Here is a 23,856-nt window from a genome sequence, read left to right on the forward strand (position 1 = left end):
AATAGAGATAAAATATTTCAGCAGACAAATTATTATCCAAGGAAAGGAGATTATTTTAATTTTCTCAGTATCTAAGTATCCCATATCCCATTGACGGTATGGAAAAACCCATCAGAAGTTCCATGGGAATTCAGCAAGGAAGCAGCAACAACATGTCCAGTGTCAACATTTAGTCTGTACAGGGCACTACATAATACTCAAGCAGTTTGCTGAGGACTTTCTTGGGTTTTTATTTCAGTAAACTAACTCTGCTACAGTTTGTTATAGGCAAATCTTGAGTGTTGTTTTTTTTTACTGTATATCTGAATATAATAGTACTTCTTAAGCCTAGAAGTATGGTTTGTCTCAATTAGATGATTGTGTATAATATAATAATAATCACAATTGCAGGTGAATCAGCATCTTTGTTCTCTCTTTGCCACCTTTTCTCCCAACTGTATGGAAACACAAACAAGACTTGATAGATGATATAAAACCCATCCCTTCAACTCAGTCGTTTTATGTTGGTGACGTCTCTCTTATTTCAGAACACTTTTTTGGCTAAACATTTGTGAGAAAAATCAAGAATCCATTCAACTCTTGGTAAGCTAGGCAGTCACATTTTACAAAGAAGAGCTATACCGTTTCCTTAAACATCTGACTATAGGCCACATGATTGTCTGTGGCCAGAGCATTCTTCAGACATTGCCAGAAGTAGGGATGGGCCTGTGGATTTGTGGGCCACTCAAGGACAGAACTCCCACAGAGCCTCTTCCGGAGCTGGAGAAACTTGGACTTCTTCAGGGGCTTCTCAAGGAATATCAAGATAATCACATCTAGCTTTTCATCCACAAGCCTTTGATGGGATAAATAAAATGCAATCTTAAAGCTCTCAGTCCTTGCATACTTGTCTGTCATCACAAACACTGTCTTTTTGCTAAGCTGTATGCTCTGGGAAAGGTTTTCCAGAACTGGCTGTCCTGGCAACCAGTCTCTTTCCTCAAGACATAAATTAAATTTTTTATCTCTTGGATCTTCCAATCTGGCCACCAGCTCATCCAAAACCCACTCTGTCACAGCAGGGTCTTTAGTGTCATATACAATAAAAGCATCATAGCAAGAATCTGGTGAGAGTAGACGCCTATATCCCTTTATCTTGGCCTTACAGAAATGGTAACAATACCACACATCCCAGAAGAAGAGGTGACTTGCTGTCATAACCACCATCAGAAACAGGGCTAAAGATAGGGAACACGAGAAAAGAATCAGATTAGTCAGGTCTAACTCACAGGTATACAGATCCAGAGACACCACACTCTGACCTTTGTGTGCTCCTGGCCCCATACAAGTCACCTCTGTGGCCAGGAAAGGAATAGTCACCTCTGTATGATTAACCCACCAGACAAACCAGACAGCATCACAACTACACAAAAACCGATTATGATGTAAAAGCAATGTATCTAGCTTGTTGAGGACATTTTCTGGGAAGCTAGTCTTTTGGATAATGTGGATTTTATTCGAACTGAGGTCCAGATAGCGCAACTGAATAGCATCTTCTAGAAAATACTTTGTTAGATACCTGATTTGATTGTTACTAAGAATCAGCGTGTGGAGACTTTTGGAACAGTTGGATAACCTCTCCGGAACATGTGACAGTTGGTTGTGGCTGAGGTCCAAAGTTAACAGATTCTTCAGTAACTGGAGTTTCCCCCAATTGAAAGATTTGAGTCTATTGTGGGCCAAGGAGAGAGACGTTAAATTTGGAGGCATACCACTAAAAACTCCAGGAGGCACAAAACTCAGGGAATTTCTAGAGATATCTAACTTAGATAAGTTTACCAGATTCTTGAAGAATTCTAAATATCTGCTATCACCATCTCTCCACAAAATATCCAAGTGATTGCCTCTGAATTCAAGAGTTTCAAGGGATTTACTCTCCATGGTCCTGCTGGTGGAGGTAGAGATGTCATTGTTGTTCATCATGAGTTTCTTCAGAAACTTCATGTTCTTGGTAAAGTTCAGCATGTGAGTAATTCCTTCTGATTGAAAATAGTAGCTGTTACTACTTAAATCCAGAACCTCCAGCTGGTGGAGCTCCTCAAAGGCTGTCGAATAGAGTAAATCAAGCCGGTTGTTAGAAAAGTCTAAGTATTTCAGCTCTCTTAAGGGCCGGAATTCACTTCCATTAAGAGTTTGGCCGATGAAATTTCCTGACAAGTTGAGGCATTGGAGGAAAGAAAGATGTTGAAAATCAGAAGACTTGATAAAAAATATATTATTCTTACTTAGGTCTAAGGTCTTATACTTATGACAGTTTTCATTAAAAGGCAAGAGAGAAGGAATCTCTCTGTCTTTGGACCTACAACGCCTTGCTTTTTCATCATATCTGAAATAGTGTAACATTTCTAGGACCTGTGGCCCATGACTTTCTGCAGTATTTATGGTGTTAGAGCAAAAGCCCTCTTCAATTGAATCTCCTGAAGGTGATATTTTATTCACTGAAAGGTCTATGACTTTCAATTTTTCTAGTTGTTTAAATATGTTGAGATTAGCAATTTTTATAAAGTTAGTGCCAAGATCAAGTATTTCAAGATTTTGAAGACCATGTAATGAAGAAAGGCTAGAGTTTTTGAGTTCTTTAAAGACGTATCCTTTGATCCGTAAAATTTTCAGATTTTTCAGTGAAGAAAATGCAGATGATAAATTTATAGATGCATGGTAGACCTGGAGTTCATAATTGAAGGACAGATCCAATTGGACAAGATTAGGGAGAGAACGCAAAAAGTACGCATTCTCAATTTCTTTAGCCAAGTAGTTTTGGGAGAGATCTAGTTCTTCAAGTTTCTTCATGTTTTTAAACCATTTCTGTGGCACGTGTTGAAGCGAGTTACTGTGCAGATGTAAAACTTTTAGTTCTGTCAATGGATCAAAAGCCGCTGTATGGATCTGTAGGGGAGAATTATCTTTACAGGGTGTGCAAGGAAATGGGACATTATAACAGCGAGGGCAATTTCCACTTAGGTCAAGAATTTGCAATTGGTTGAGATTAATAAAATCATTTTTTTGGATTTGGAAAATGACATTGTTGTAAAGATAGAGCTCTGTTAACGTAGATGGCAAACCCTTCGGGACAGCTGTGACGTTGTTGGCTTTCAGTGAGAGTACTTTCAAGTTTCTCAGGTTTAGGAAGGCATCGTTTTCAATGAAAAATGAAGTATTACAAGGATTGCCATAATAACAGTTTTGGCCTAGGTATAACATTTCTATGTTGGGGAGTTTTGTAAGGTTCTCCTTCGTGATGGAAAATATATTGTTAGCCTCAAGACTCAGAAGCTTTAAGCTGGGTGGGAGATCCTGAGGTATCTCTAGAAGCTGGTTTCCATCCAAGTAAAGGGATTTTAAATAAACAAGTCCACTGAAGCTTCCAGGCTTGATCTGTAGCCTCTTGGTACACACGTTGTTTTTGGGTCCTAGTCGAGCAGGCACACAGTTGCACCTGAAATCTATCTCTATCAGCTGATCCAGCCTTTGGAAGGAATCTGGGGATATGCTTGGTATGTGGTTAATGGTGAGGGTGATATTGGTGGCATTGGTGGGAATACCTTCAGGAATTTTTGTCAAGTGCTTGTCTGTGCAGTCCACAATCACGTGGGTCTTTGAGTGATCCTGAGTGACATCACAGGGCAGAGTTTTGGGAAACCACCTAGCCCCAAGAAGTCTGGAAATTAGGATCATGTTTACAAAGACAAGACATCGTCTTTTCAATGTCCACATTGAAAATACCTAAAAATATAAGAAAGAACAAAGCAACGTTTTAAAATACACCACAGATCTGAATTCAAAAGTCCCAGTTGTTACCTCTCTTTTGCTATATTATAAAAACAAACAGTTCAAGTCCTGTTCTTCACAATGCAAGCAACACCTCCCCCACATCTTGTCCATCCTTGAGACTTTCAATAATTGAGTTTTATATTTCGCTATCAGCATCTTAGGTTTCTAACCAAATAGATAGTAAGATGTAGAAGGAGCGATTTCTTAGTCATTGTTATACAGAATGCTAAAATGAAGAGCTATCAAAATTAGTTGCCAAAGTCTGAAATTGGTGTGTGTGAGGGAGGTCTCAAGAGATGTTTAAAATGTAAACACTCCTGGGAAGAAGAACACATTTTGGTACAACTAATATTTACTTGCGAAACCTACTGTGAATCCATTACAAAGAGTCTTTCATAAAAGTCAAGCCTCATAATGCTAGATTTAGGGGAAATAAGAGATCCATTGTCCCTTTATAAATTAAGACGACTCTGATATTGACTGGCTTTCCCAAGATAACCCGGCTTAGTAAATGGCATTTGATTATCACATATATTCCTGTCATTTAGCACTGCCATTGTATATCTTAGTTTTCTTCTGGAATAGTTTTTGGAAATCACACCAAGGATGATCAAGAGGTGAGTGCTTTGCCTACTCATTGGGTTTATGTTTCATACAGTTGGAGCAGAGTGAGGAGGAGTAGCCTCAGGGTATTGCCTGGGTGATCCATAACCAGAGAAGCCTATATTATACCTGGTGGAGGATACTTAAAGAAGTGACAGGAGTCACCTCTTAATAATTACGTGAATAAACTGTTTATTTATTATGCATAAACCAAGAGTCTCAAAGGCCAAATGGAACAGAACAAGGCTAACACTCTAACACTTTGAGCTACAGCACCACTTCCAGTGTTCTGATGGTTAATTGGAAATAAGAGTTCCATGGACTTTCCTGATTGGGCTGAATTCAAACTGTGATCCTCAGGTCTCAGCCTCCTGAGTGGCTAGGATTACATGAGACACCAGCACCCAGATCAAAGGGCTTTTTTTTTGCCTATTGGTACATGTATGAAGTATTTTGGAGTTAGCAGAGCAAAAACATCTTTGTCTCTCTTTACTCTCTCTTCCTCCCTACCATTATGTCCATTCACTGAGTCCAACCTGACCTCAATCATTGTCCTCGCAACAGCCTGCTCATTGCTTATATCCCTCCCCACACATTTTGTGCCAGTCCTAGGGCTTGAACTCAGGCCTAGGCACTGAGCATTTTTGCTCAAGGCTAGTGCTCTACCACAGGTTCATTTGCAGTTTTTGGTGGTTAATTGGAAATAAGAGACTCATGGATTTTCTTGCCTGGGCTGGCCTCCTCAGCATCTAGGATTACAGGCACAAGCCACTGGTGCCCAGCTTGCATTCCACTTTTTGTAAACAAGTATCTGCTGGGATCACTCTACTCTCATTTTACTCCAATGCCTTTGTCCCCACAAGCTTCTCAAACATTGACCAATCATTATCTTGCTCTCAGGTTTTTCAGATGGTTTTAGTTTTTTATTCTTCTAACATGAGCTTAAACTTTTTTTTTTATCATGACAACTGAATTCTCTCATAATTTGTCCTCTCACTGTTGACTTACCTTGGTTTATCTGATACAACCCCCCACCCCCGTGAGCTTCTCTTGTTGCTAAACCTACAAACTTCCTACATTGCAAGTCTCTCCTCTTGGAGTAGTCCTCCCTCCATCATCACCCATCTGAACTGTGGTTCTCATTTAAGGTTATAACTCAAACTGGAGCACTCAGACACCTGGAATACCCCTTCTGTGTATAAGAAGCCTCACATAAGTACAGTACATCTTCCTAGAGCATCAATGTTACTCAAAGATATTGAGGCAGTGCTCACTACTCAGGCCTGAGATGTTGAGTGAAACAGGAGGAAAGACTAGCAGAAAGAAAGGCGAAGAGTAGAATAAAGTCTTTGTATGGGCCCTGATAATAGATCCCAGTTGATGGACCGCAACCTTGGATGTAATTCTGCGAAAAGACGTGATAGACACATGGTCTTCACCATTAGAAGGCCCTAGTTAATGGTGCTAAAGGCAAGTTACATGATAAAGGGTGGTGGTGAACTAGGTGCTTTCATGAACCTGTTGGAGACCCTAGGAAGAAGTGGCAATATCCTTGAGTTAACTTCCCAGGATTTTCCTAGTTGAAGTATACTTGCAATCAAGGAAAATGGAGACAGGAAGTTGAGTTATAGAAAAATAAATCCACCCTTTAGTCTCTGGCATGCTGGTTAATGCTTAACAACTGGATTTCCTTTAAAAAAAAAAAACTCCCGGGCTGGGGATATAGCCTAGTGGCAAGAGTGCCTGCCTCGGATACACGAGGCCCTAGGTTCGATTCCCCAGCACCACATATACAGAAAACGGCCAGAAGCGGCGCTGTGGCTCAAGTGGCAGAGTGCTAGCCTTGAGCGGGAAGAAGCCAGGGACAGTGCTCAGGCCCTGAGTCCAAGGCCCAGGACTGGCAAAAAAAAAAAAACAAAAAAAAACTCCCTTACTTGCTAAGTCCTAAGTTGTACCATTTGTTAATTTCCATAATATAAATATTCCATTATGACCAACTTAGATCATGAAACATAATGTCATAGAACTGAGTGCTGGTGAGAGATGCCTAGAGTTCCTCTTGTAAATCTGCAGTTGTTGAATGCAATGTATGATAGTGGGAGTATCACCTGAGTCAATGACTATGAAATGTTTAGCCTTTATATACTGACATGTTAGAAATTGAAATGTAACATTAATTGAGAAACACTGCCTCCTTATTTCTAACATTTCTATTGCACATGCCCACTATTTTTTAGTTGTCTATTACCATCTCCTGATCCAATGAGTCATTTGCTGTCTAGACTCCTAGACTCCTCCAAGTCTCCAGATGGCTCTTCCTGCTTCCCTTCCTGTACAACACTCTTTAGCAACATTATAGTGTTCACTGTATACACGAATCACATAGAATATAATAACTTCTTGGTACACTTGGAGTGAAATTCGAAATCTTCCCCATTGTTTACATTGTGCATGCTCTGACTACAGCATAGCTCTCTAACCTTGAACCATCTTTCCCCTCTTTAAATAAACCCCAGCCATCTGGCCTGTTTTCTGTTCTGCATTCAAGTCAAGCTGGTAAGAACCTCAGGGTGCCTGTTTCCTCTTACTGAAATGACCTTTCTCTTCCTCTTCACACAGTCAGGTCAATACCATGTCTTAGATGTCCACTCAAGTGATATATCTCCAAAGAGGGATTCCTGATCAGCTAACCTAATGCTTTCCCATGTAATGATTGTGATGAAGATAGTAATAGTAAGGTAGCACTTATTGCAGGCATCATTGTAAATGATTTATGCATACATATATTTGCTATCTATCATCTATCTATCTACCTACCTACTACCTACCTACCCACCTACCTACCTATCTACCTACATGTGGAGGTACTACAGGCCCACTATTCCTTATCCAGAACCATTGTGACTACATTCTGGAGAAGCAACACCTAATGAAATACAAACATTTCTTCAGTGGCACACAAGATGTTCACCTCTGAGTAGAATTTCTAAAAGAATTGTCCTTTGCGTTAATATTCTTCCGATGTCATATCATGCCACATTATCACCTAAGGTAGGACAAAGAGATTAGATTTGAGATTTGGGACATGTAAACATCTATTCTTTCTATTTTATAAGTAAGTCCACAACAACACATAGAGGTATTTTACATTCCTTTATAGTACTTAGCACGATCAGAAATTCTCGTGCTGATTTATATGCTTATTCATTTAATATTTATTCTGAAAGAAAATATATGTCTGAGAGAGCTGGGTTTTGTGTCTTCCTACATAAGAAGTGCCTGGCACTTATTTAGTGTTCCCTTACAGTGCTAAACACATGAGTGAAATAATGAATGTGGATGAACAGTGACATAAAAGAAAATTCTTAAAATTCTCCTTAGAGAAGCTTCCTAAGGCTCCATCAACAGAGATCCCTTTCATCTTTTCCATATTTCCAGGCCTTTCTTATGGACAAGGTTGAAGAAATTCTGCTTTTAAAATGCCCAATTCAAATTCATCTTCTGTAAGAAGGCTTCTGGGACCAAAGCAGAAAGAAGTCCTAACTCCCCCCCCCTCCCTCCCATATTGCACTCATCAATCATAGGATTTGGGGATGAACTTTGGATTGAGGGTTAGGAAAATGAGCTCCCATTCCTGCTCAGTAGTTCACTACTTGTGTACTCCTCTGAGGCAGGCTCTATATCCAGGGGAATACCTCCTACATGGGAATGGTGCACACAGAAACAGTAATACAGGGAACTTCTAGGACCTAGGCAATTCCTTTAAAGCAATGCAAAGGAGCTGGAACCAGAAAGCCTTCAGTTATTCCTTAGATAGAAACTGTACCTAGGAAGAAAGAATTGATAGCAAGTATCAGGATTCCACAGACTCACGTTCATTCTGTTATTGACACATGTGTACTGGTTACCTTCTAGGAGCAGAAAACATAGTTTCTATAATTGAGCAGTTCAGAATCTTGTGGAGGGGAGAAAATTATAGCTCTAAGATATAAGATACAAATCTAATAGTTCTTTCTGAGCAAGATGCTGATACTTGTATTATGCATAGTTTAAAGGTATGCTGTTCCTGTCTCCTGGGATATTTTATCATAGACCCAATTAATTATTTTAATATCTTCAGGGTCTAAAGATTGCTATATATCTCCCAGTATCTTTTCCCCCACTTTTCTCATCTCAGAGTGACAGAATCTTGATTTATAGCTAGGCATATACCATAAAAAATGTTGTGCAAAGTGTGGTCATGTAGTTAAGTTGTAGCCAATTGGATATGAAAGAAAGTGAGAGATGAAATTTCTGGGACTTGCCCTTCAAACACTTCAATGTGGCTAGTTGTAGTTCGGATGTTGTAGGCAGTCATCTTGGATCATGCAAAAGAGGAAAGCATGCTAGGAATGGTAGATGTCACAAGTGAATGATTCAGAGTCTACAACCTTCCTCCTGTGGCTTCATAGAACAGAGAGGAAATCATGGTTCTGAATTCCAGACTTACAAGAGTTGATAAGAAATTAGAAAATTGTTATGCTAAGCCAATTTCAAATAGGGTTTCATTGCACAAATAGAAACCTAATTTTAAAACAGACCAGATTTGGGAAATAAGCTGTCACCCATGAGAGAACCTAAATTATGTGATGTTTATTTCAGAGGTGAGAAACCTGCTGGCTCGTATTATGCTACTGTAAGACACTTGATAAAAACTGACACTTATGCATTTTGAAAGGTAGAACCCATGCCATCTGTGAAGTTACTTTCAAGAGAACTGCTCTGGCAGTATTCATAATAGTGATGTTTGTTGGTCACTTCTTATTGTTTTCCCAAAGTCTTATGAAGGAAGTGAACTAGGGCTGAGGTTGGCTAGTCTTCAGCCTGAGTGGGAAAGAAACACGGCTTTGCTGAAAGAGTTTGTCTGCCTGAACTCCTGGCCTTGAATGTAATTAAGACTTCCTCAATTTAAGCATGGTCAAGTTGCAAAAGCTAACTACTTTACTTTAAACTAAGGCACACATAGGGAGAGAGTCAAATTAGCAGCATTAGAGGAAATGAGAGTATTCTGAATTTTCTAGTAGACAATGAAAGCCAGCCCAGGGAAAAATCTGATTAAGAGTGTTGTCTTTCCTTTGACTCACACAGCTTGAGGATAGTTGATTAAATTTTGAGAGAGGAGACAGAACAGGATATATTCAGACTTAAAATTGTCTAGAGCTGCTCTAACAAAATAGTCACTGGTCAATGTGGCTATTTAGTTTTAAATTGATTAAAATTTAATCCTTCAGTCACACTAATTATATTTCAAGTGCTTGCAAGCTATATCAAGCTAATGGCTACTTCAGAACAATATCTATTAGAGGTACAGAATATTTTCATCACTGAAGACTGTTCTGTTAGTCAACATTGGTCTAGACCAGGAGCCGAGCAAACTTTTTATATAAAATAAAATATTGCCAGGTGCCAGTTGCTCACACCTGTACTCCTAGCTATTCAGGAGGCTGAGATCTGATGATCATGTTTTGAAGCTAGCCAGGCAGGGAAGTCCATAAGACTCTTACCTCCAATAAACTATTCATAAAAAGCTGGAGGTGCTGCTGTGGCTCAAGTGGTAGAGTGCTAGCCTTAAGCAAAAGAAGCTCAGGGATAGTGCCCAGTTTGAGAGTTCAAGCCCTAGGACCAACAAAAAAAATAAAAAAAGGAAAAGACAAAAGATAGAGAAAAAGACAAAAAGCAAATATTGTAGGCAACTGAGGATATTCAATAGAGACTTAACAAATTCGAGTACACTAATAAGAATTTCAAAACCCATTCATGCAGAATGATAGAAGGAAAGATGTTGATCAAGATTTATTGTAGAATCATAACCTTTCATAGATCACAGGTTGCCCAATAACAAGTGATGAATCAGGTCTATCTTAAAGGTCGGAGTTTGAAGACCCCTGGTCCAGATAAAGTCTTTGGCTCTGTTAAACTTGAACATGAAATCAACTGTCAGCAAATTCAGTCTGAGCCTAAGGATGAGAGCAAATTGCATTATCTCCAAAGCCTGGAAATCCATTCATATGTTGCTTTTCCAATTCTAAGAGGTAGGTTCGTTGCTAGGAAAGTGAAAAACAGGAGTTCCACAATATGCAATTGAGACTCAGAGTTTGCACTCTTGTCTACTTTGCTCTTCTGCCTCATCTCTCTCTCTAGGTGGTGAAGATTTGTAGGCCAGGGACCTTGTTTTGGCTTTATTGCTATATCATCATATAAAAATTCATGTCACACAGTGAGCTTAAGAGAAATATTTCACTGAGGAAATCAAGGCTTTTGACAAAACTTTCTTAAAATCCTGTGAAAGTCCCTATAGTAAACTATTCTAACTAGCCGGGCACCAGTGACTCATCCCTATAATTCTTGCTACTCAGGAAGCTGAGATCTAAGAATCAAGGTTTGAAGCTATCCCGGGCAGAAAAGTCCACAAGGTTTATCTCCAATTAGCCAAAAAAAAATCCATAGAAATGTGGTTTAAGTGGTAGAGCTCCAGTCTAAGGAACTAAGGGACAGTTCCCAGGCCCTGAGTTCAGTGCCCAAGCCCTAAGTTCAAGCCCCACTACCAAGACCAAAGAAATGAGGGGGGGGGGCAGGGGCTGGAGCGCAAAGGTATATATTTGAGGCCTCCCAACTTCAATGATTTTTTTTTCTTTTGCCTGTCCTAGGGCCTGGGCGCTGTCCATGGCTTCTTTTGCTCAAGGCTAGCACCCTGCCACTCGAACCACAGTGTCACTGCTGGCTTTTTCTGCGTAGTTCATTGGAGATAAGAGTCTCATGTACTTTTCTGCCCAGACTGACTTCAAACCATGGTCCTCAGATCTCAATCCCCTGAGTAGCTAGGATAACAGGCAAGCGCTACCAGTGCCCACCTGGAAATATTCTTAAATATAGAAAAATCCCCATTTTTTTTGTTTGTTTTTTGCCAGTTCTGGGGCTTGAACTCGAGGCCTGAGCACTGTCCCTGGCTTCTTTTTGCTCAAGGCTAGCACTCTGCCACTTGAGCCACAGTGCCACTTCTGGCTTTTTCTGTATATGTGGTGCTGAGGAATCGAACCCAGGGCTTCGTGTATATGAGGAAAGCACTTTATCACTAGGCCATATTCCCAGCCTTGAAAAATCCCCTTTTAGACTATTAGAACCTACCTGCTTTATACTGAAGTTAGCTTTAATTAAGGATATTTTAAAATGTAAAGATTCTGTATTGAGCCAGAGTTATTTCTTTATGTGACAAATAATCCACATTGTTTTACTTATTTTTGAAGGGAAATGAGTGACTAAAAATATACCTTTCAGTAATTTGATTTATAAAATTGCATAGCATGTTATGACATTGGCTTGGCTTTGGAAATGAATTATAGCTAATTACCCATGCAAATATGTGTAATATACTGGGTAAACTTGAATGCTCAATTAGTGCACTAATTATAGTAGAAATGGGAATGTGTGGCTTTGTATGCACAGGTGTTTCTATTCTCTCAGTAAATCATCTCATTTGTTAAAATGGAAAATGTAGGGTACATGTTGAGCAGCCCTGAAGTCAGGTATGTATGTGCATGCGTATGTGTGTTTAAAATAATCTCTGCCTTTTATTCTGTGATTAGTGTGTTCCAGTTGTTACAGGAAGCAGTACTGTGTGTATTACATCACTGACTCCTCACACTGAAATTGAAGGGGAAGATAAATATTCCTACTTTACTGAGGAGAAAGGGGAGATGTAAGAGGCAATTGCAAACCAAAATGCAAACTCGGCTTTGACAAATTACCTTCAAATTTCCTCACGTAGTTAGAGCAAATATACTTCCTATAATGTATATTTTCATTTTGGTTAATTTCCGTTTTAATTATTCTTGGCATTCCAATACTGTATTTCTATTTTTTTTTCTATTTTGGGGAGAGGAGGTTTGTATGCTTTCATAAGAAAAATTTCCAAGTATTAAGAAATAAATTTAGCCAGGTGCAATTTGCTCGTGATTATAACTCTAGCTACTCAGGAGGCTGAGATCTGAGAATCTTAGTTCAATGCAGCCTGGTTGGACAAATCTGAGAGACTCTAATCTCCAATTAACCCACGAAATGGTAGAAGTGGAAGTATGGCTCAACTTCAATGGAAAAACATGAGCAAGAATGCGAGGTCTCAAGCTCAAGGATACCCTGCCCCCGCCCCCCACACCATATGTTATATACTTATGTTTTGGGTGGAGCCAAGCTGAAGGGGAACATAGTTTTTCAGATGTAGTGATGTAGTATTTACTAGGAATAACATCTTATATCCAACTGCTGGTCATAATTTATGAATTTATAAATTTAAAGGCACCTTGTGGTTTACCTTCATAATAGTTTGTTGTTAATATAATCATTTAACAAACATTACTTAGAATTTACTCCATGCAAGGTACTGTGCTAGACATAGAAAGAGAGTGATTATGAGTCAGACCCCATTCCTAACCAATTAAAGCCAAGTACCTCTTCAACTCTGTCACCGGAAACCTGTCTGTCTTTGGGACATGGAACTCCCTTTGCTTCCGTGAATCCATGACAGGAAAAAGAAGAGATTGAAGAACAGGGCCGGCAGACTTTCATATAATGCTACTTGCTCACCCTTCAAAGAAAAACTTGAATGAACAACTAACTCTTCACAATGGCAAAATCTCTACACTGGAATGCGTGGGTTTTGTTACTGTTGTTTTTTTCAAATGACTTCAGAGGAAAAATTGTTCAGTTTTAAAATTTTATTTTTCATATACTGTAATTATCATTAAGTAGCTGTACAAAGGGATTTCAATTCAGCAGGTCAGTTTATTGCATCTTGATGCACCATTTTGATGGCAAGACTTGAACTTGTATTTGGAACTGAAAGCCTCCCAAGTTCAGATCTACATGAGATACTCACCAAAAAGTTTAGAGTTTAGAGAAAGAAACATCTACCAAGAGGTTCTAAACTTTAGGTTTTGCAAATAGCATTTTTATCTTAAACTGCAGGCTGGCTGACTAGAAGTATGGCTCAAATGGAAGGACACTAGCCTTGAGCAAAAAAGCTAAGCAAGAGCACGAGGCCCCAAATTCAAGCTCCAGTATGGGCATTAAAAAATAATAAAACAACTGCAAGCTGGTCAGAATTTGAAGTATGAGACAATCTGTGTGTAACTGGAGATTATTACATGGCTGGAAATAAGGAAGTGAAGTGTTTTGTATCAAGTCAAAGCAAGGCTATGATTCATCGAACTTCATGTGTTTATATATCCTGGGGTTAGCATCTTCAGAACTGATAGTCAGATGACCAGAATCCAATCAGCCTCTCAGACTGATGGAGAGCAACAGACTAAATTCATTTTTCTTTTTCTTTCTCCTTCCTTCCTTCCTTCCTTCCTTCCTTCCTTCCTTCCTTCCTTCCTTCCTTCCTTCCTTCCTTCCTTCCTTCCTCTGTCCTTCCCCTCCTTCCCTCCTTTCTTTCTTTTGCTTCCCTCCCTCCCTCCCTCCCTCCCTCCCTCTTTTCCTCCCTCCCTCTTTTCCTCCCTCTTTTCCTCCCTCTCTTCCTTTTGTGAGTCCTGGGGCTTGAATTCAGGGTCTGGGCACTGTCCCTAAGCTTTTACACACTAGTTCTTGGGATGTATCAGTAGACAAAAAGAAAAGATTCCTGCTCTTCTGAAGTTTAGGTTCTCCAAATATTAGATGCAAAAATATATAACTGGTTCCAATTACACTGGATATTGGACAGTAATTATTATGGGAAAAGTCAATAGAGCAAAAGAAATCAGGTCTATGGGACAGGGCAGTGACTAGGAATAGAGTTGCTTGGATGGACATCCATTCCTCTGACCCTCAGCTGAGCAAGGTATTGTGAAAGGAGGAAATATCATATACATATCCCAAAGGCAAATCATTCCAGATAGAAGGGAGAACTGAGTTTCAGAACACCAAGATAGGAACATGTCTGAACAATCACAAAGATGGCTGGAACAATAGAAGTAGAATAGAAGCTGAAGTCAGATAGGTAGAAGGGGGCAAACGTGTAAGACCTTGTCTACCATTTGTTGTCTGGTGGCTTCTGCTCTGAGAGGAATGTAGCTCTACCACATGTTTTGTAACTGGCAGTGAGTTGGTCTGACTTAATTTTTACTGTATAGAAAATAGACAAGGAAGGGCAAGTGGGGAAACACTGAGACCAGTAGAGAGATTATTAGCGCCATTTAAGCAAAAGACCTGGAGGTAGGGAGAACTGGCTGACTACCCACTCTCCTTTGAAGATATAGCCAAATAAAACAGGACTTCAAAGTTCTTAGAAGAATGCAAACAGAGGTACTGAAGATGGCAAAGATTTCTAAGGGGTTCCTGCCAAGAGGAATAAAAACAGAGCTAGTAATTTACAGGCAATGCAGTTTCCGCCTGTTGTATTCTGGTCTTTCTCTTACTTTGGAGTCCTGAACCATCAGCCTTGTAAGAAATCTGCCATGTGACAGCTACAATATTGGGGATACTACCTGGAGAAAGAAACACCTAAGAAATTCACCCCCTCCCCCACTCTGACCTTCAGTTGTTCTGACTCCCAACTCAGGCACCAGACCTAGAACAGCGTGAGTTGTCAGGTGTTTCCAGCCATAGTCACTGCCCAACTGGCCAGTGTATGATGCACTCAGTACTTGATCTGCCTAGCTGAGCCAGCACACACACACCCTGGATCCATGACAGAAACTAGAACATGACTGCTGCTTAAAGTCATTTGCTTTAGGGGGAAATCTGTGTCTCAGCAACAAGTAACTGGAACAAGGAGTCAGTCAGGATGTAAGGGGGAAATTACTCCAGGTAGGTAGACAAGATGGAAGCATATACAAATTCTCTTTCAACTACTTTTTCTCAGGGAAGTAGGAAGCTGGGTTATTAGCTAAGAGTGAGAGGAATATGGAAAGGGATGCCAAGTTTTGGAGATACATAAAAATATGAAGAGCCATATCATAGATGGGGAGTTGACCAAATGAAAAGACTGAGTGTAAAGTACAGCCTGATTGCAGTAAGGACACTCCAACTCCAAAGAAACCCTCATTTTGTTGTATTGAAATGGCATGCTCCCTCCAGGCTTATATATTTTTAATGTAGTTATTACTAGTTAGATTGAATTTCTTTCAGCAAAACATCATCACAGCAGGAAATTCATGTTGAGATGAGAGTATTTGAAGCCTAAAGGAACACTTATTTTTTGCCTTTGGAGAGGATTTGCTCCTCATTTTCTTTTATTTCTATTTTATTTTCAAGACCATGCCTCATTCTGTAATCCAGGCTGACCTCAAACTCACCACAGTGCCCAGATTGCTTCTCTGTTGACTACACTTTTCAGGTCTGATAATAAAACCCAGGGCCTTGTACATGCTAGGCCAGCTCTATATTATTGAGCTACATTCTCTAACCCCGGGGTGATTTTGAGGCACCATCTTACTATGTAATCCAGGCTGGTCTGGAACTCCTAATTCTCCTGCCTCTGCCTCCCAAGTGCTAGGATTATAGCTATGCACCACTATGTCTGATGGACTCCATTTAAAAAAATTATTTTATTGTAAAAGTGATGTACAGAGGGGTTACAGTTACCTAAGTATGCTACATTTCTTGTAGAACATTGTTAGCCCCTTCCTCATTTTCTCCCACTTTCCCTCTCCCTGTCTCCCCTCCCCACCAAGTTCATTTCCAACCTAGTGTCTAGTGAGTATCACTGTTGCAGTGGCTCACCATTTGCCCCAGTTTTTGTGATTCCCCTTCCCTTCCCCAAATCAGATATACAAGATTTTTTAACCCTATGAATCAATCAGAAAGCAAACACAGAAGGCCTACCATGGGCAGCTTTCAGAGGACATTGGCTCTTGTTACTTGATTGCTCCCTGAGTAAATATTCAAGCCCACAGAACAGAAGAATAGCCCAATTGCCTGAGTTTAAGGAAGTGTTAGAGTCAGTGAATCTGGAGGAAGGAAATGAGTCAGTAAAGCTATGGGTTTTAGATCATGGTTGGGATCCTTCGCCTAGATGAGCTGGGTTGAGTTCATGGCTGCCTGGATGGAAGAAGTTAGGAAAGAAGTGCGTGTCAGAAACCCTTGAATTTGAATTCCAACTTTGTCTAGGTTTATATGACAATTGTTTGCTAATTAGATTCGTGTTAGGTATGTCTCTCTAGGGACTAAGCAAGCACCACAAACAAGGAAAGGTACTTGAGCACTACTTCTTTATAGACTGAACTCCCAAAAGGACTTCCCTAGCAGATTTCTGACTAAATATCCCATTTGATGAATTAAGAAATATTTTTAAATCATAGGATAATCTGAATATGAAATACCATGAGTAAGAAAGCTCCATTGTCTAGCAAAAAAACCACAATCTTAAATAAACCCTGAAATGGCTATGATTTCCCAACTTCAGCTCCAACCTTTGATGAGCTTCTGGGGGTAAAAAATGATCTATTTAGGGGGAACAGATTGATTAATCTGAATGATTATTTTCAATTCCAATACAAGCTTCCAAATGGTTTACGTATTCATGTTTGATTCATTGGGTAAGTAGATAACCCTGTTATCCTTTTATTTAGCCATGAAGAAAATAGCTATAGTTAAGAGAAATGTAATGTTTTCTTATTTATTTATTTGTTTGTTTATTTATTTATTTATTTATTTTGCCAGTTCTGAGGCTTGAACTCAAGGGCTGAGTACTGTTCCTGGCTTGTTTGTGCTCAAAGCTAGCATTTTACCACTTGAGCCACAGCACCACTTCCAGTTTTTTCTGTTAATGTGGTGCTGTGGAATCAAACCCATGGCTTCGTGCATACTAGGCAAGCACTCCAGCACTATGCCACATTCCCTGCCTCGTGATGTTTTCTTTTAAAAATTGCTTAGCTATAGCTGGCAATAATAAATAGTTTGTGCTAATCCTGGCAACTCCAGAGGCAGAGATTGGGAGGATTGAGATTCAAGGCCAGACATGCTAAAAAATCATCTCAGTTACTAAGCCTAGTGTGGTGATCTATGCCTGTAATTAGAGCTACGCAGAAAGTATGACTGGCAACATGGCTAAAGTTATAGAGCACCTGCCTGGAAAGCAAATAACCATGCTTTCAAACCCTAGGCCTGTCTTTCTCATCTCCCACCTAAAAAAGAATTGCTTAGCTACTGTGAACATGTTATCCTATTTCTTTCCAATTTTGATCTCTCCTCTATTTCACATAGTGAAAAGCATTTTAATAATAGAGAAGATTTTCTCATGGGAAAAATTTCATTTTAAATCCTTATTCTGTCACATGAACTCTGGCTTTCATAAATGCATTTATTTATGTAAACCATCATTTCATATCATCTACTGTTTAGTTAGCATTCAGCACTAGCGTAGCATGTGCATTAAAGATATCAAGAATAAACTGGGTGCAGGTGGCTCTTGCATGTCATCCTAGCTACTCAGGAGGCTGAGGATCATGTTTCAAAGCCAGCCTACGCATGGAAGTCTGTGGGACTATTACCTCCAATTAACCAGCAACAAGCCCGAAATGGAGGTGCGGCTCAAGTGGTAGATCCCAGATTTAAGTGAAAAAGGCAAGTGAGAACATGAAGCCCTGAGTCCAATTCCCAGTTCTGGCATACACATACACACAATGTCAGGAATATACAGAGCACATTTACTGATTTCTGCTTTGTTTTTTTCAAGTTACATTATAGCATGAGTATTTTCTTATATTGTTTAGCAACCTTTAAAAAACAGATGATGGCTGATGGTTATATAGTATCTGTTTGTGTGCACTGTAAAGAATTAACCCTTTTTCAATATGGAACATGATATGTTTCTTTTGGACTGTTGCCCAGACTATTTCTTTAAGAAGAATTTCTAGCTGGCAACCAGTTTCTCATACTTGTAATACCAGCTACTTAGAAGGCTGAGATTAGGAAAAATGTACTTGAGACCCCTTCTTAACCAAGGGGGGCACTATGACACCGATCTGTTTCCCCAGCTATGTGGGAAGCTGAGAATGGGGGAAATCATAGTTCCAGACCAAAAAAAAAAATTCACAAAAGCTCTCATCAAAGAAAGAAGCTGGGCATAGTGGCACATACCTCGCATCCTAGGTAATATGAAAGGCATAAAATAGGTGAATCACAATCCAATTATAGGCCTGGAGACAAAGCAAGACTCTTATGTCAAAATAACCAGCACAAAAAGGCTGGGGGCTCAATGGTTTAGTGCCTGCATACCAAGCTTGAGGCCCTGAGCACAAGCCCTGTACTACCAAAAATTTAATTTCTAGTTAAAAAAGAAGGCTCTAGAAGTGAAACTTCCAGAGTGAAAAGACCTAGAATGAGTAGATAATTATTTTCCCTGTTTTTTTTAAGACCTTTTGTATTTCTTTGTTTGAAAATTGCATTCAAGCTAGGCCTGGTGGTGTATACCTGTAATCCCAGCCACTGAGAAAGGAGAGGTAGGAGCTTCACAGTCTATGGCCAGCTGAGGCAAAAGCCTGAGACCCTATCTGATAAACAAACTAAGAACCAAAGGACTTGGGGGCACTCAAGTGGTACTACAGTGCTTGCCTAGTATGTTCAAGTCTCTGAGTTCAATTCCCAGTACTGCAAGAAAGGAAAAAGAAGGAAAGAAGGGAGGGAGGGGAAAAAGGGAGGAAGGGAAGGGAGGGAGGGAGGGAGGGAGGGAGGGAGGGAAAGAAAAAATAGTTTTCATGTCTTTTCATATAGAAGTATACAAATTTCCCATTTGTTGTTAAGTAGTAAGATATGATATAGGAAATAGAGCTTCAGCTTAAGGTAGTGGAGCACCAGCCTTGAGAGAAAGAGCTCAGGGACAGTGCGGAGGCCCTGAGTTAAAGCCCCACAACTGCCAAAAAAAAAAAAAAAAGATGTAATGTAGTTCTCAGTTCAGTGTCTGCCCTCAGGTGAAAGTATATGTCAGCCTCGGTGTGGGACAGAGAGAGAGCCTTCAGGCACAGTTTCTGGCATGGGGCTGCCATGCCAGGTCTTCAAGCTCCTTAACCTCTGACCTTCATTTTCTTTATCTGCATCTCACAGGGCTGCTTTGAGGCTCAACCCTTTGTCTGATGTGACCCTGCCTTAGCAAGATGCTTGACTCATAGTAAAAGGTCAAACAATGTGAGAGTTCCTTTTTATGGTCATACCTGTCATGCCATCACTCAAGAGGCAAAAAGAGATGTGGGCGCATGTGTGCACTAAAATAGACATCTGGGTTTCTAGGAAACGAAACTTGAAGTAGTGGATTTCTCTGTAGCATTGAAGCCTTGTGGCTAATGCCTCTTTAGCCCTTAAGGTACAAAATGACCCTGGGAACCAATAGATGTATCTGGAAGTGACAGTGGCTTCCTAGTGAATACAACTCATCATATCTAATTCGTGTGACAGACTACTCTCAGAAGGCCACCTGTATTCTTTTCTGCTTTGTGTTTGGCATACCCAATCCCACTTGCATGAAACCACTAGTAATGGACTTAAGCAAATACATTGTTATTGGAACTTCATAAAAGCTCTGGAGAAGAGTGAAAAGGTATGAGGATGATCATGTCATGGCAGAGAGAAAAATGAGTTTTCAAAGGTTTGAGAGACAGGCCACACAGTCCCCCAGCTAGTGATGAGAAGAGCCAGCACCAACAAGCTCTCCTTGACTCAACTTTAGTCAGGCTCCTCTAAACCTGAGGCTTTGATTCAGGTTTTCTGTCACCTTTGAGAGTTGGAGCAGGGCTCCTGCTAAGTCATTTTACTAAAAATCTCTTTCTACACCTTGGTTTCTGGTCACTCAGTTTGAACACCCTCCTATCTGATTAAATTCCTCAATTCTCTGCTCTTCCCTGCCTGCTCAGACAGAACAGGAGATAAATGTCAGATCAGCTGGCTTGCCTCCAACAAGAATCCTGTTGGGTCAGTTCCTCCTTGCCCTCTTTGTTTCTTCTTAGTAACTTTCCATCCGCCTACTGCCACCTGCTCCTTGGCTCTAAAGCCTTACTTGTTGTGACTACCTTCAGAATTGAGCTCATACTTTTCTGAAGTGTCTTTTCTCTTGTTGAGACAGCCTCCATAGTATCAGTTCAACCAGGTGCCATGTCTGGCCTTCTTTGACAGCACCAAAGTTTGAGGTGCCCCCAAATCCCAGTCTTATGTCCCCCACCTCACCAACACAGTCATTCAGAAACCACCATGTGGTGAGAATAGCACAAAGTAACTTCGGTGATTTGTGTGAATTTAAAGTCCAAAGTGCAGAATGAAAAAAAATGAGACCCTCCCACATTTCCAGTATCTGTTCCAACGCACTACACAACACATTTAACTTTTGTAGAAAGTTGGAGTCATTTGGCTTTTTATCCTTTGTCTCTCAAGTTTAATATCTTTTTCCCTTCCCTAGTTCTAATACCAGTATATACGGTATCAAGGGTACTCAGATGAGATACAGTGATTGCGCGGGAACAACCACAGGAAGGGGATACAAGTGGGATCATCTTAACAATAAAAGTTTAAATTCTCTCTAGCAATAATCCCTTTAAACGTTCCAGAAACTATATATTTGTTTGATTTCTGAAATATGGATATCACCTTTTTGGAAAGGACAGATTTCATTTTAGCACAGTATTGACATGGGAATTATAGTACAAAATAAAAAGGAAAGTTGGATAGAATGTGTTGATGTAGTTTAAATAATGGAATACTGTCTTGATTAATTGCTCTTGATGATGAAATATCACTAAGCAGTTCCCCACCAAGAAATCACCAAAGTATAATTCTCAAACTTCTCAGTATTTTTCTAAGTTTCTATGAGGGGTTATTTTTAGTACAAAAGGAGAAAGTAGGGAAAACTGAGACGAGAAAGCAATATTCCCTTGCTCCTCATGCAAGTTTAGACTCAAAATGCAATGCTCTGTGTGTGTGTGTGTGTGTGTGTGTGTGTGTGTGTGTGTGTGTGTGCCAGTCCAGAGGCTTGAACTCAAGGCCTGGGCACTGTCTCTTAGCTTTTGTGCTCATGGCTATCACTCTGCCACTTAAGCCACAAATCCGGTTTTTACTTTTTTGTTGGTTAATTGGAGATAAGAATCTCATGGGCTTTTCTACATGAGCTGGCTTTGAATGGCAGTCTTCAGATCTCAGCAAGGATTAGGTGTTATGCCTGCCAACATGACTGATAACCATATTAGGGATATCTTAATTGTTCTTACCATTTTCAGTCTTCTTTCAAAATGGAATCTAATAGTCTAGTGGAAGAGCGCTTCGCATGAGAGGCTCCAAGATCAGCCTGCAGGTCAGCCAACAGTGTCAACTAAAGTAGAGAAATCAAAGATAACATTTAAAATACCACAAAGCACTGTCATATAAAAATATGCCACGAACATTGCTTTAAACATGTGCTAGTGAAAATATCTATTAATAGTATTTCCTTCTTCAAAGCTAGATAGAAAAGAGTCAAACTCTGAAAGCCATTTCAAATATTCCTAAGTCTAACTTTATCTTCTTCCAAGAATTGACATTTTCGACTACCATATTTTTGTATCGCTAGATGTTAAATTATGTTTTGTACATGACTTGAATTTCCTCCCTTCCTCTCCCCTCTGCACTACCTTACAACAGAACACGTGTCATCCAAATGTGATCCAACCCTTAAAATACCTGGCTTGATGGCATCCGATGCTTCTATATCTGGAGTCCTCTGAGATGAAGAGATTGCAGCAGGAAGCAGACACAGAGGCTCTGGGCTGTCAACCCAGGGGTTTCCAAGTACAAAAGTAAGGCTAGAGTGCAGTGAGCAGGGAGGAGTGTGCTCAGTTAAGTCCCCCCTCCTACCTTCATGGGGTTTGCAGAAGCAAATAGTTCCTCTTACTGCTATGACCACAATTGGGACATCTTTTCTCCAATCTAAAACCTTGATATGTCAAACTATTTTTTCTTTTTATATAACCGGACTTGTCAACTTTGATACTACTGTGATTTTTGACTAGTGAATTCTGTGTCACACTGTAGGAAGTTGGTAGCATTGCCCATCTCGACAAATAAGTTGGGCATGATGTTATAAGCTTGCCACCCTTGCTCATACCACTAGATATAAATAGCACCATCTCCTTTACTTGTGACCACCACAGATGTCTCCAGACATAGCAAAATAACCTATGAGAGGCAAAGCAGCCCAGGTTGTTCTATAGATATCTTAGCGATGTGTCTAAATTTGCCTGGTTTTGTCTTGACTAAGCTGGAAAGGATGCTGGTTTTTAAAGCAGTGGCAAAGCTAACCATTGCTTCACAGAAAGCTTTGTGCTGGGCGCCGATGACTCATGCCTGTAATCCTAGCTACTGAGGAGGCTGAAATAATAGGCATCAAGGTTCAAAGCCAGCCTGGGCAGAAAAATCCATGAGTCTTTTATCTCCAAGTAAACACTGAAAAGTAAGAAGTGGACGTGTGACTCCACTAGCACCCTTTAGCAAAAAAGCCATGTGAGAATGCAAGGCCCTGAGTTCAAGCCCTAGGCCTGGCATACAAAAGAAAATAATAAAAGCAGCAATAAAGCTGCCCATTGCTTCAGAAAAAGCTTTGCTTCTGAAAGTGTGGTCCTTGAGAGAACTGTTCCATTCTTAATTGATTATGGAAGCTTTTTGAAGGTAGAGTCAAATACTGTAGCTATTATTTAAAGGGATTCCTGTTGGTTGGTCATGGGGTTTGCAATCGCGGCCTCATGGATGTCCCTGAACTCCTTTGCTCGAGGCTAGCACTCTACCACTTTGAGGCACAGTACCACTTCCCGTTTTCTGGTGGGTAATTGGAGATAAAAGTCTCAAGGACTTTCCTGCCTGGGCTGGTTTGAACTGTGGTCCTCAGATCTCAGCCTTCTGAGTAGCTAGGAATATGTGCATGAGCCACCAGTGCCACGCTTTTAAGGGGATTTTTAAGGTAGTACAAGAACTTGAAATGAGAACCTGGTTTACTAGGTAGGCACTCTAACACTCAAGCCATAGCTCTGGCCTTTATTTACTGTAACTGGGTCTTGAATAGGGTCTTGTGTTTTTGCCGAGGCAAGCTTTAGTGATCTATATACTTAGACCTCCAACTTTGCAGACGTACCACTATGCCCAGCTTATTTCTTGAGATAGGGAGTGTCACTAACTTTTTGCCCAGGCTGATCTAGAATCATGTACCCTCTGATCCCCACCTCCTGAGTAGTTGAAATCACAGGAGTGTGCCACAATGTGTGGCCTTACATTTCTTTAATCCATCTATCCTATCTGGAGATGATATAGGAATGGCAGTTTGATGTAAGAAATGAACTGATAATAATCAGTTTTGAAATTATGGGTTGAAAACTCAAATGAACTGGAAAACTACTAGAGAGACTAGTAGGCAACATTTGCTGAGGATTTGTTAAGAACCAAACACCATTTTAACTGCTTCATATCTATTATCTCATTAAA

The 23,856-nt window shown here is 40.1% G+C and overlaps 1 protein-coding gene across 1 annotated transcript; it reads right to left on the reverse strand.

Moving 5' to 3' along the window:
• Positions 1–70: 70 nt before the first annotated feature.
• Positions 71–22,180, reverse strand: Tlr7 (toll like receptor 7). Its single transcript, XM_048335866.1, has 3 exons — positions 22,066–22,180; positions 21,618–21,718; positions 71–3,762 (listed from the first exon to the last, which is right to left on the reverse strand). Exons 2-3 carry the CDS (start codon positions 21,618–21,620, stop codon positions 616–618), a joined length of 3,150 nt encoding a protein of 1,049 aa, XP_048191823.1. The 5' UTR covers positions 21,621–21,718; positions 22,066–22,180; the 3' UTR covers positions 71–615.
• Positions 22,181–23,856: the final 1,676 nt, after the last annotated feature.

The sequence above is a fragment of the Perognathus longimembris genome, chromosome 28, assembly GCF_023159225.1.
Source record: "Perognathus longimembris pacificus isolate PPM17 chromosome 28, ASM2315922v1, whole genome shotgun sequence".
In the NCBI taxonomy this organism is placed as follows: Eukaryota; Metazoa; Chordata; class Mammalia; order Rodentia; family Heteromyidae; genus Perognathus; species Perognathus longimembris.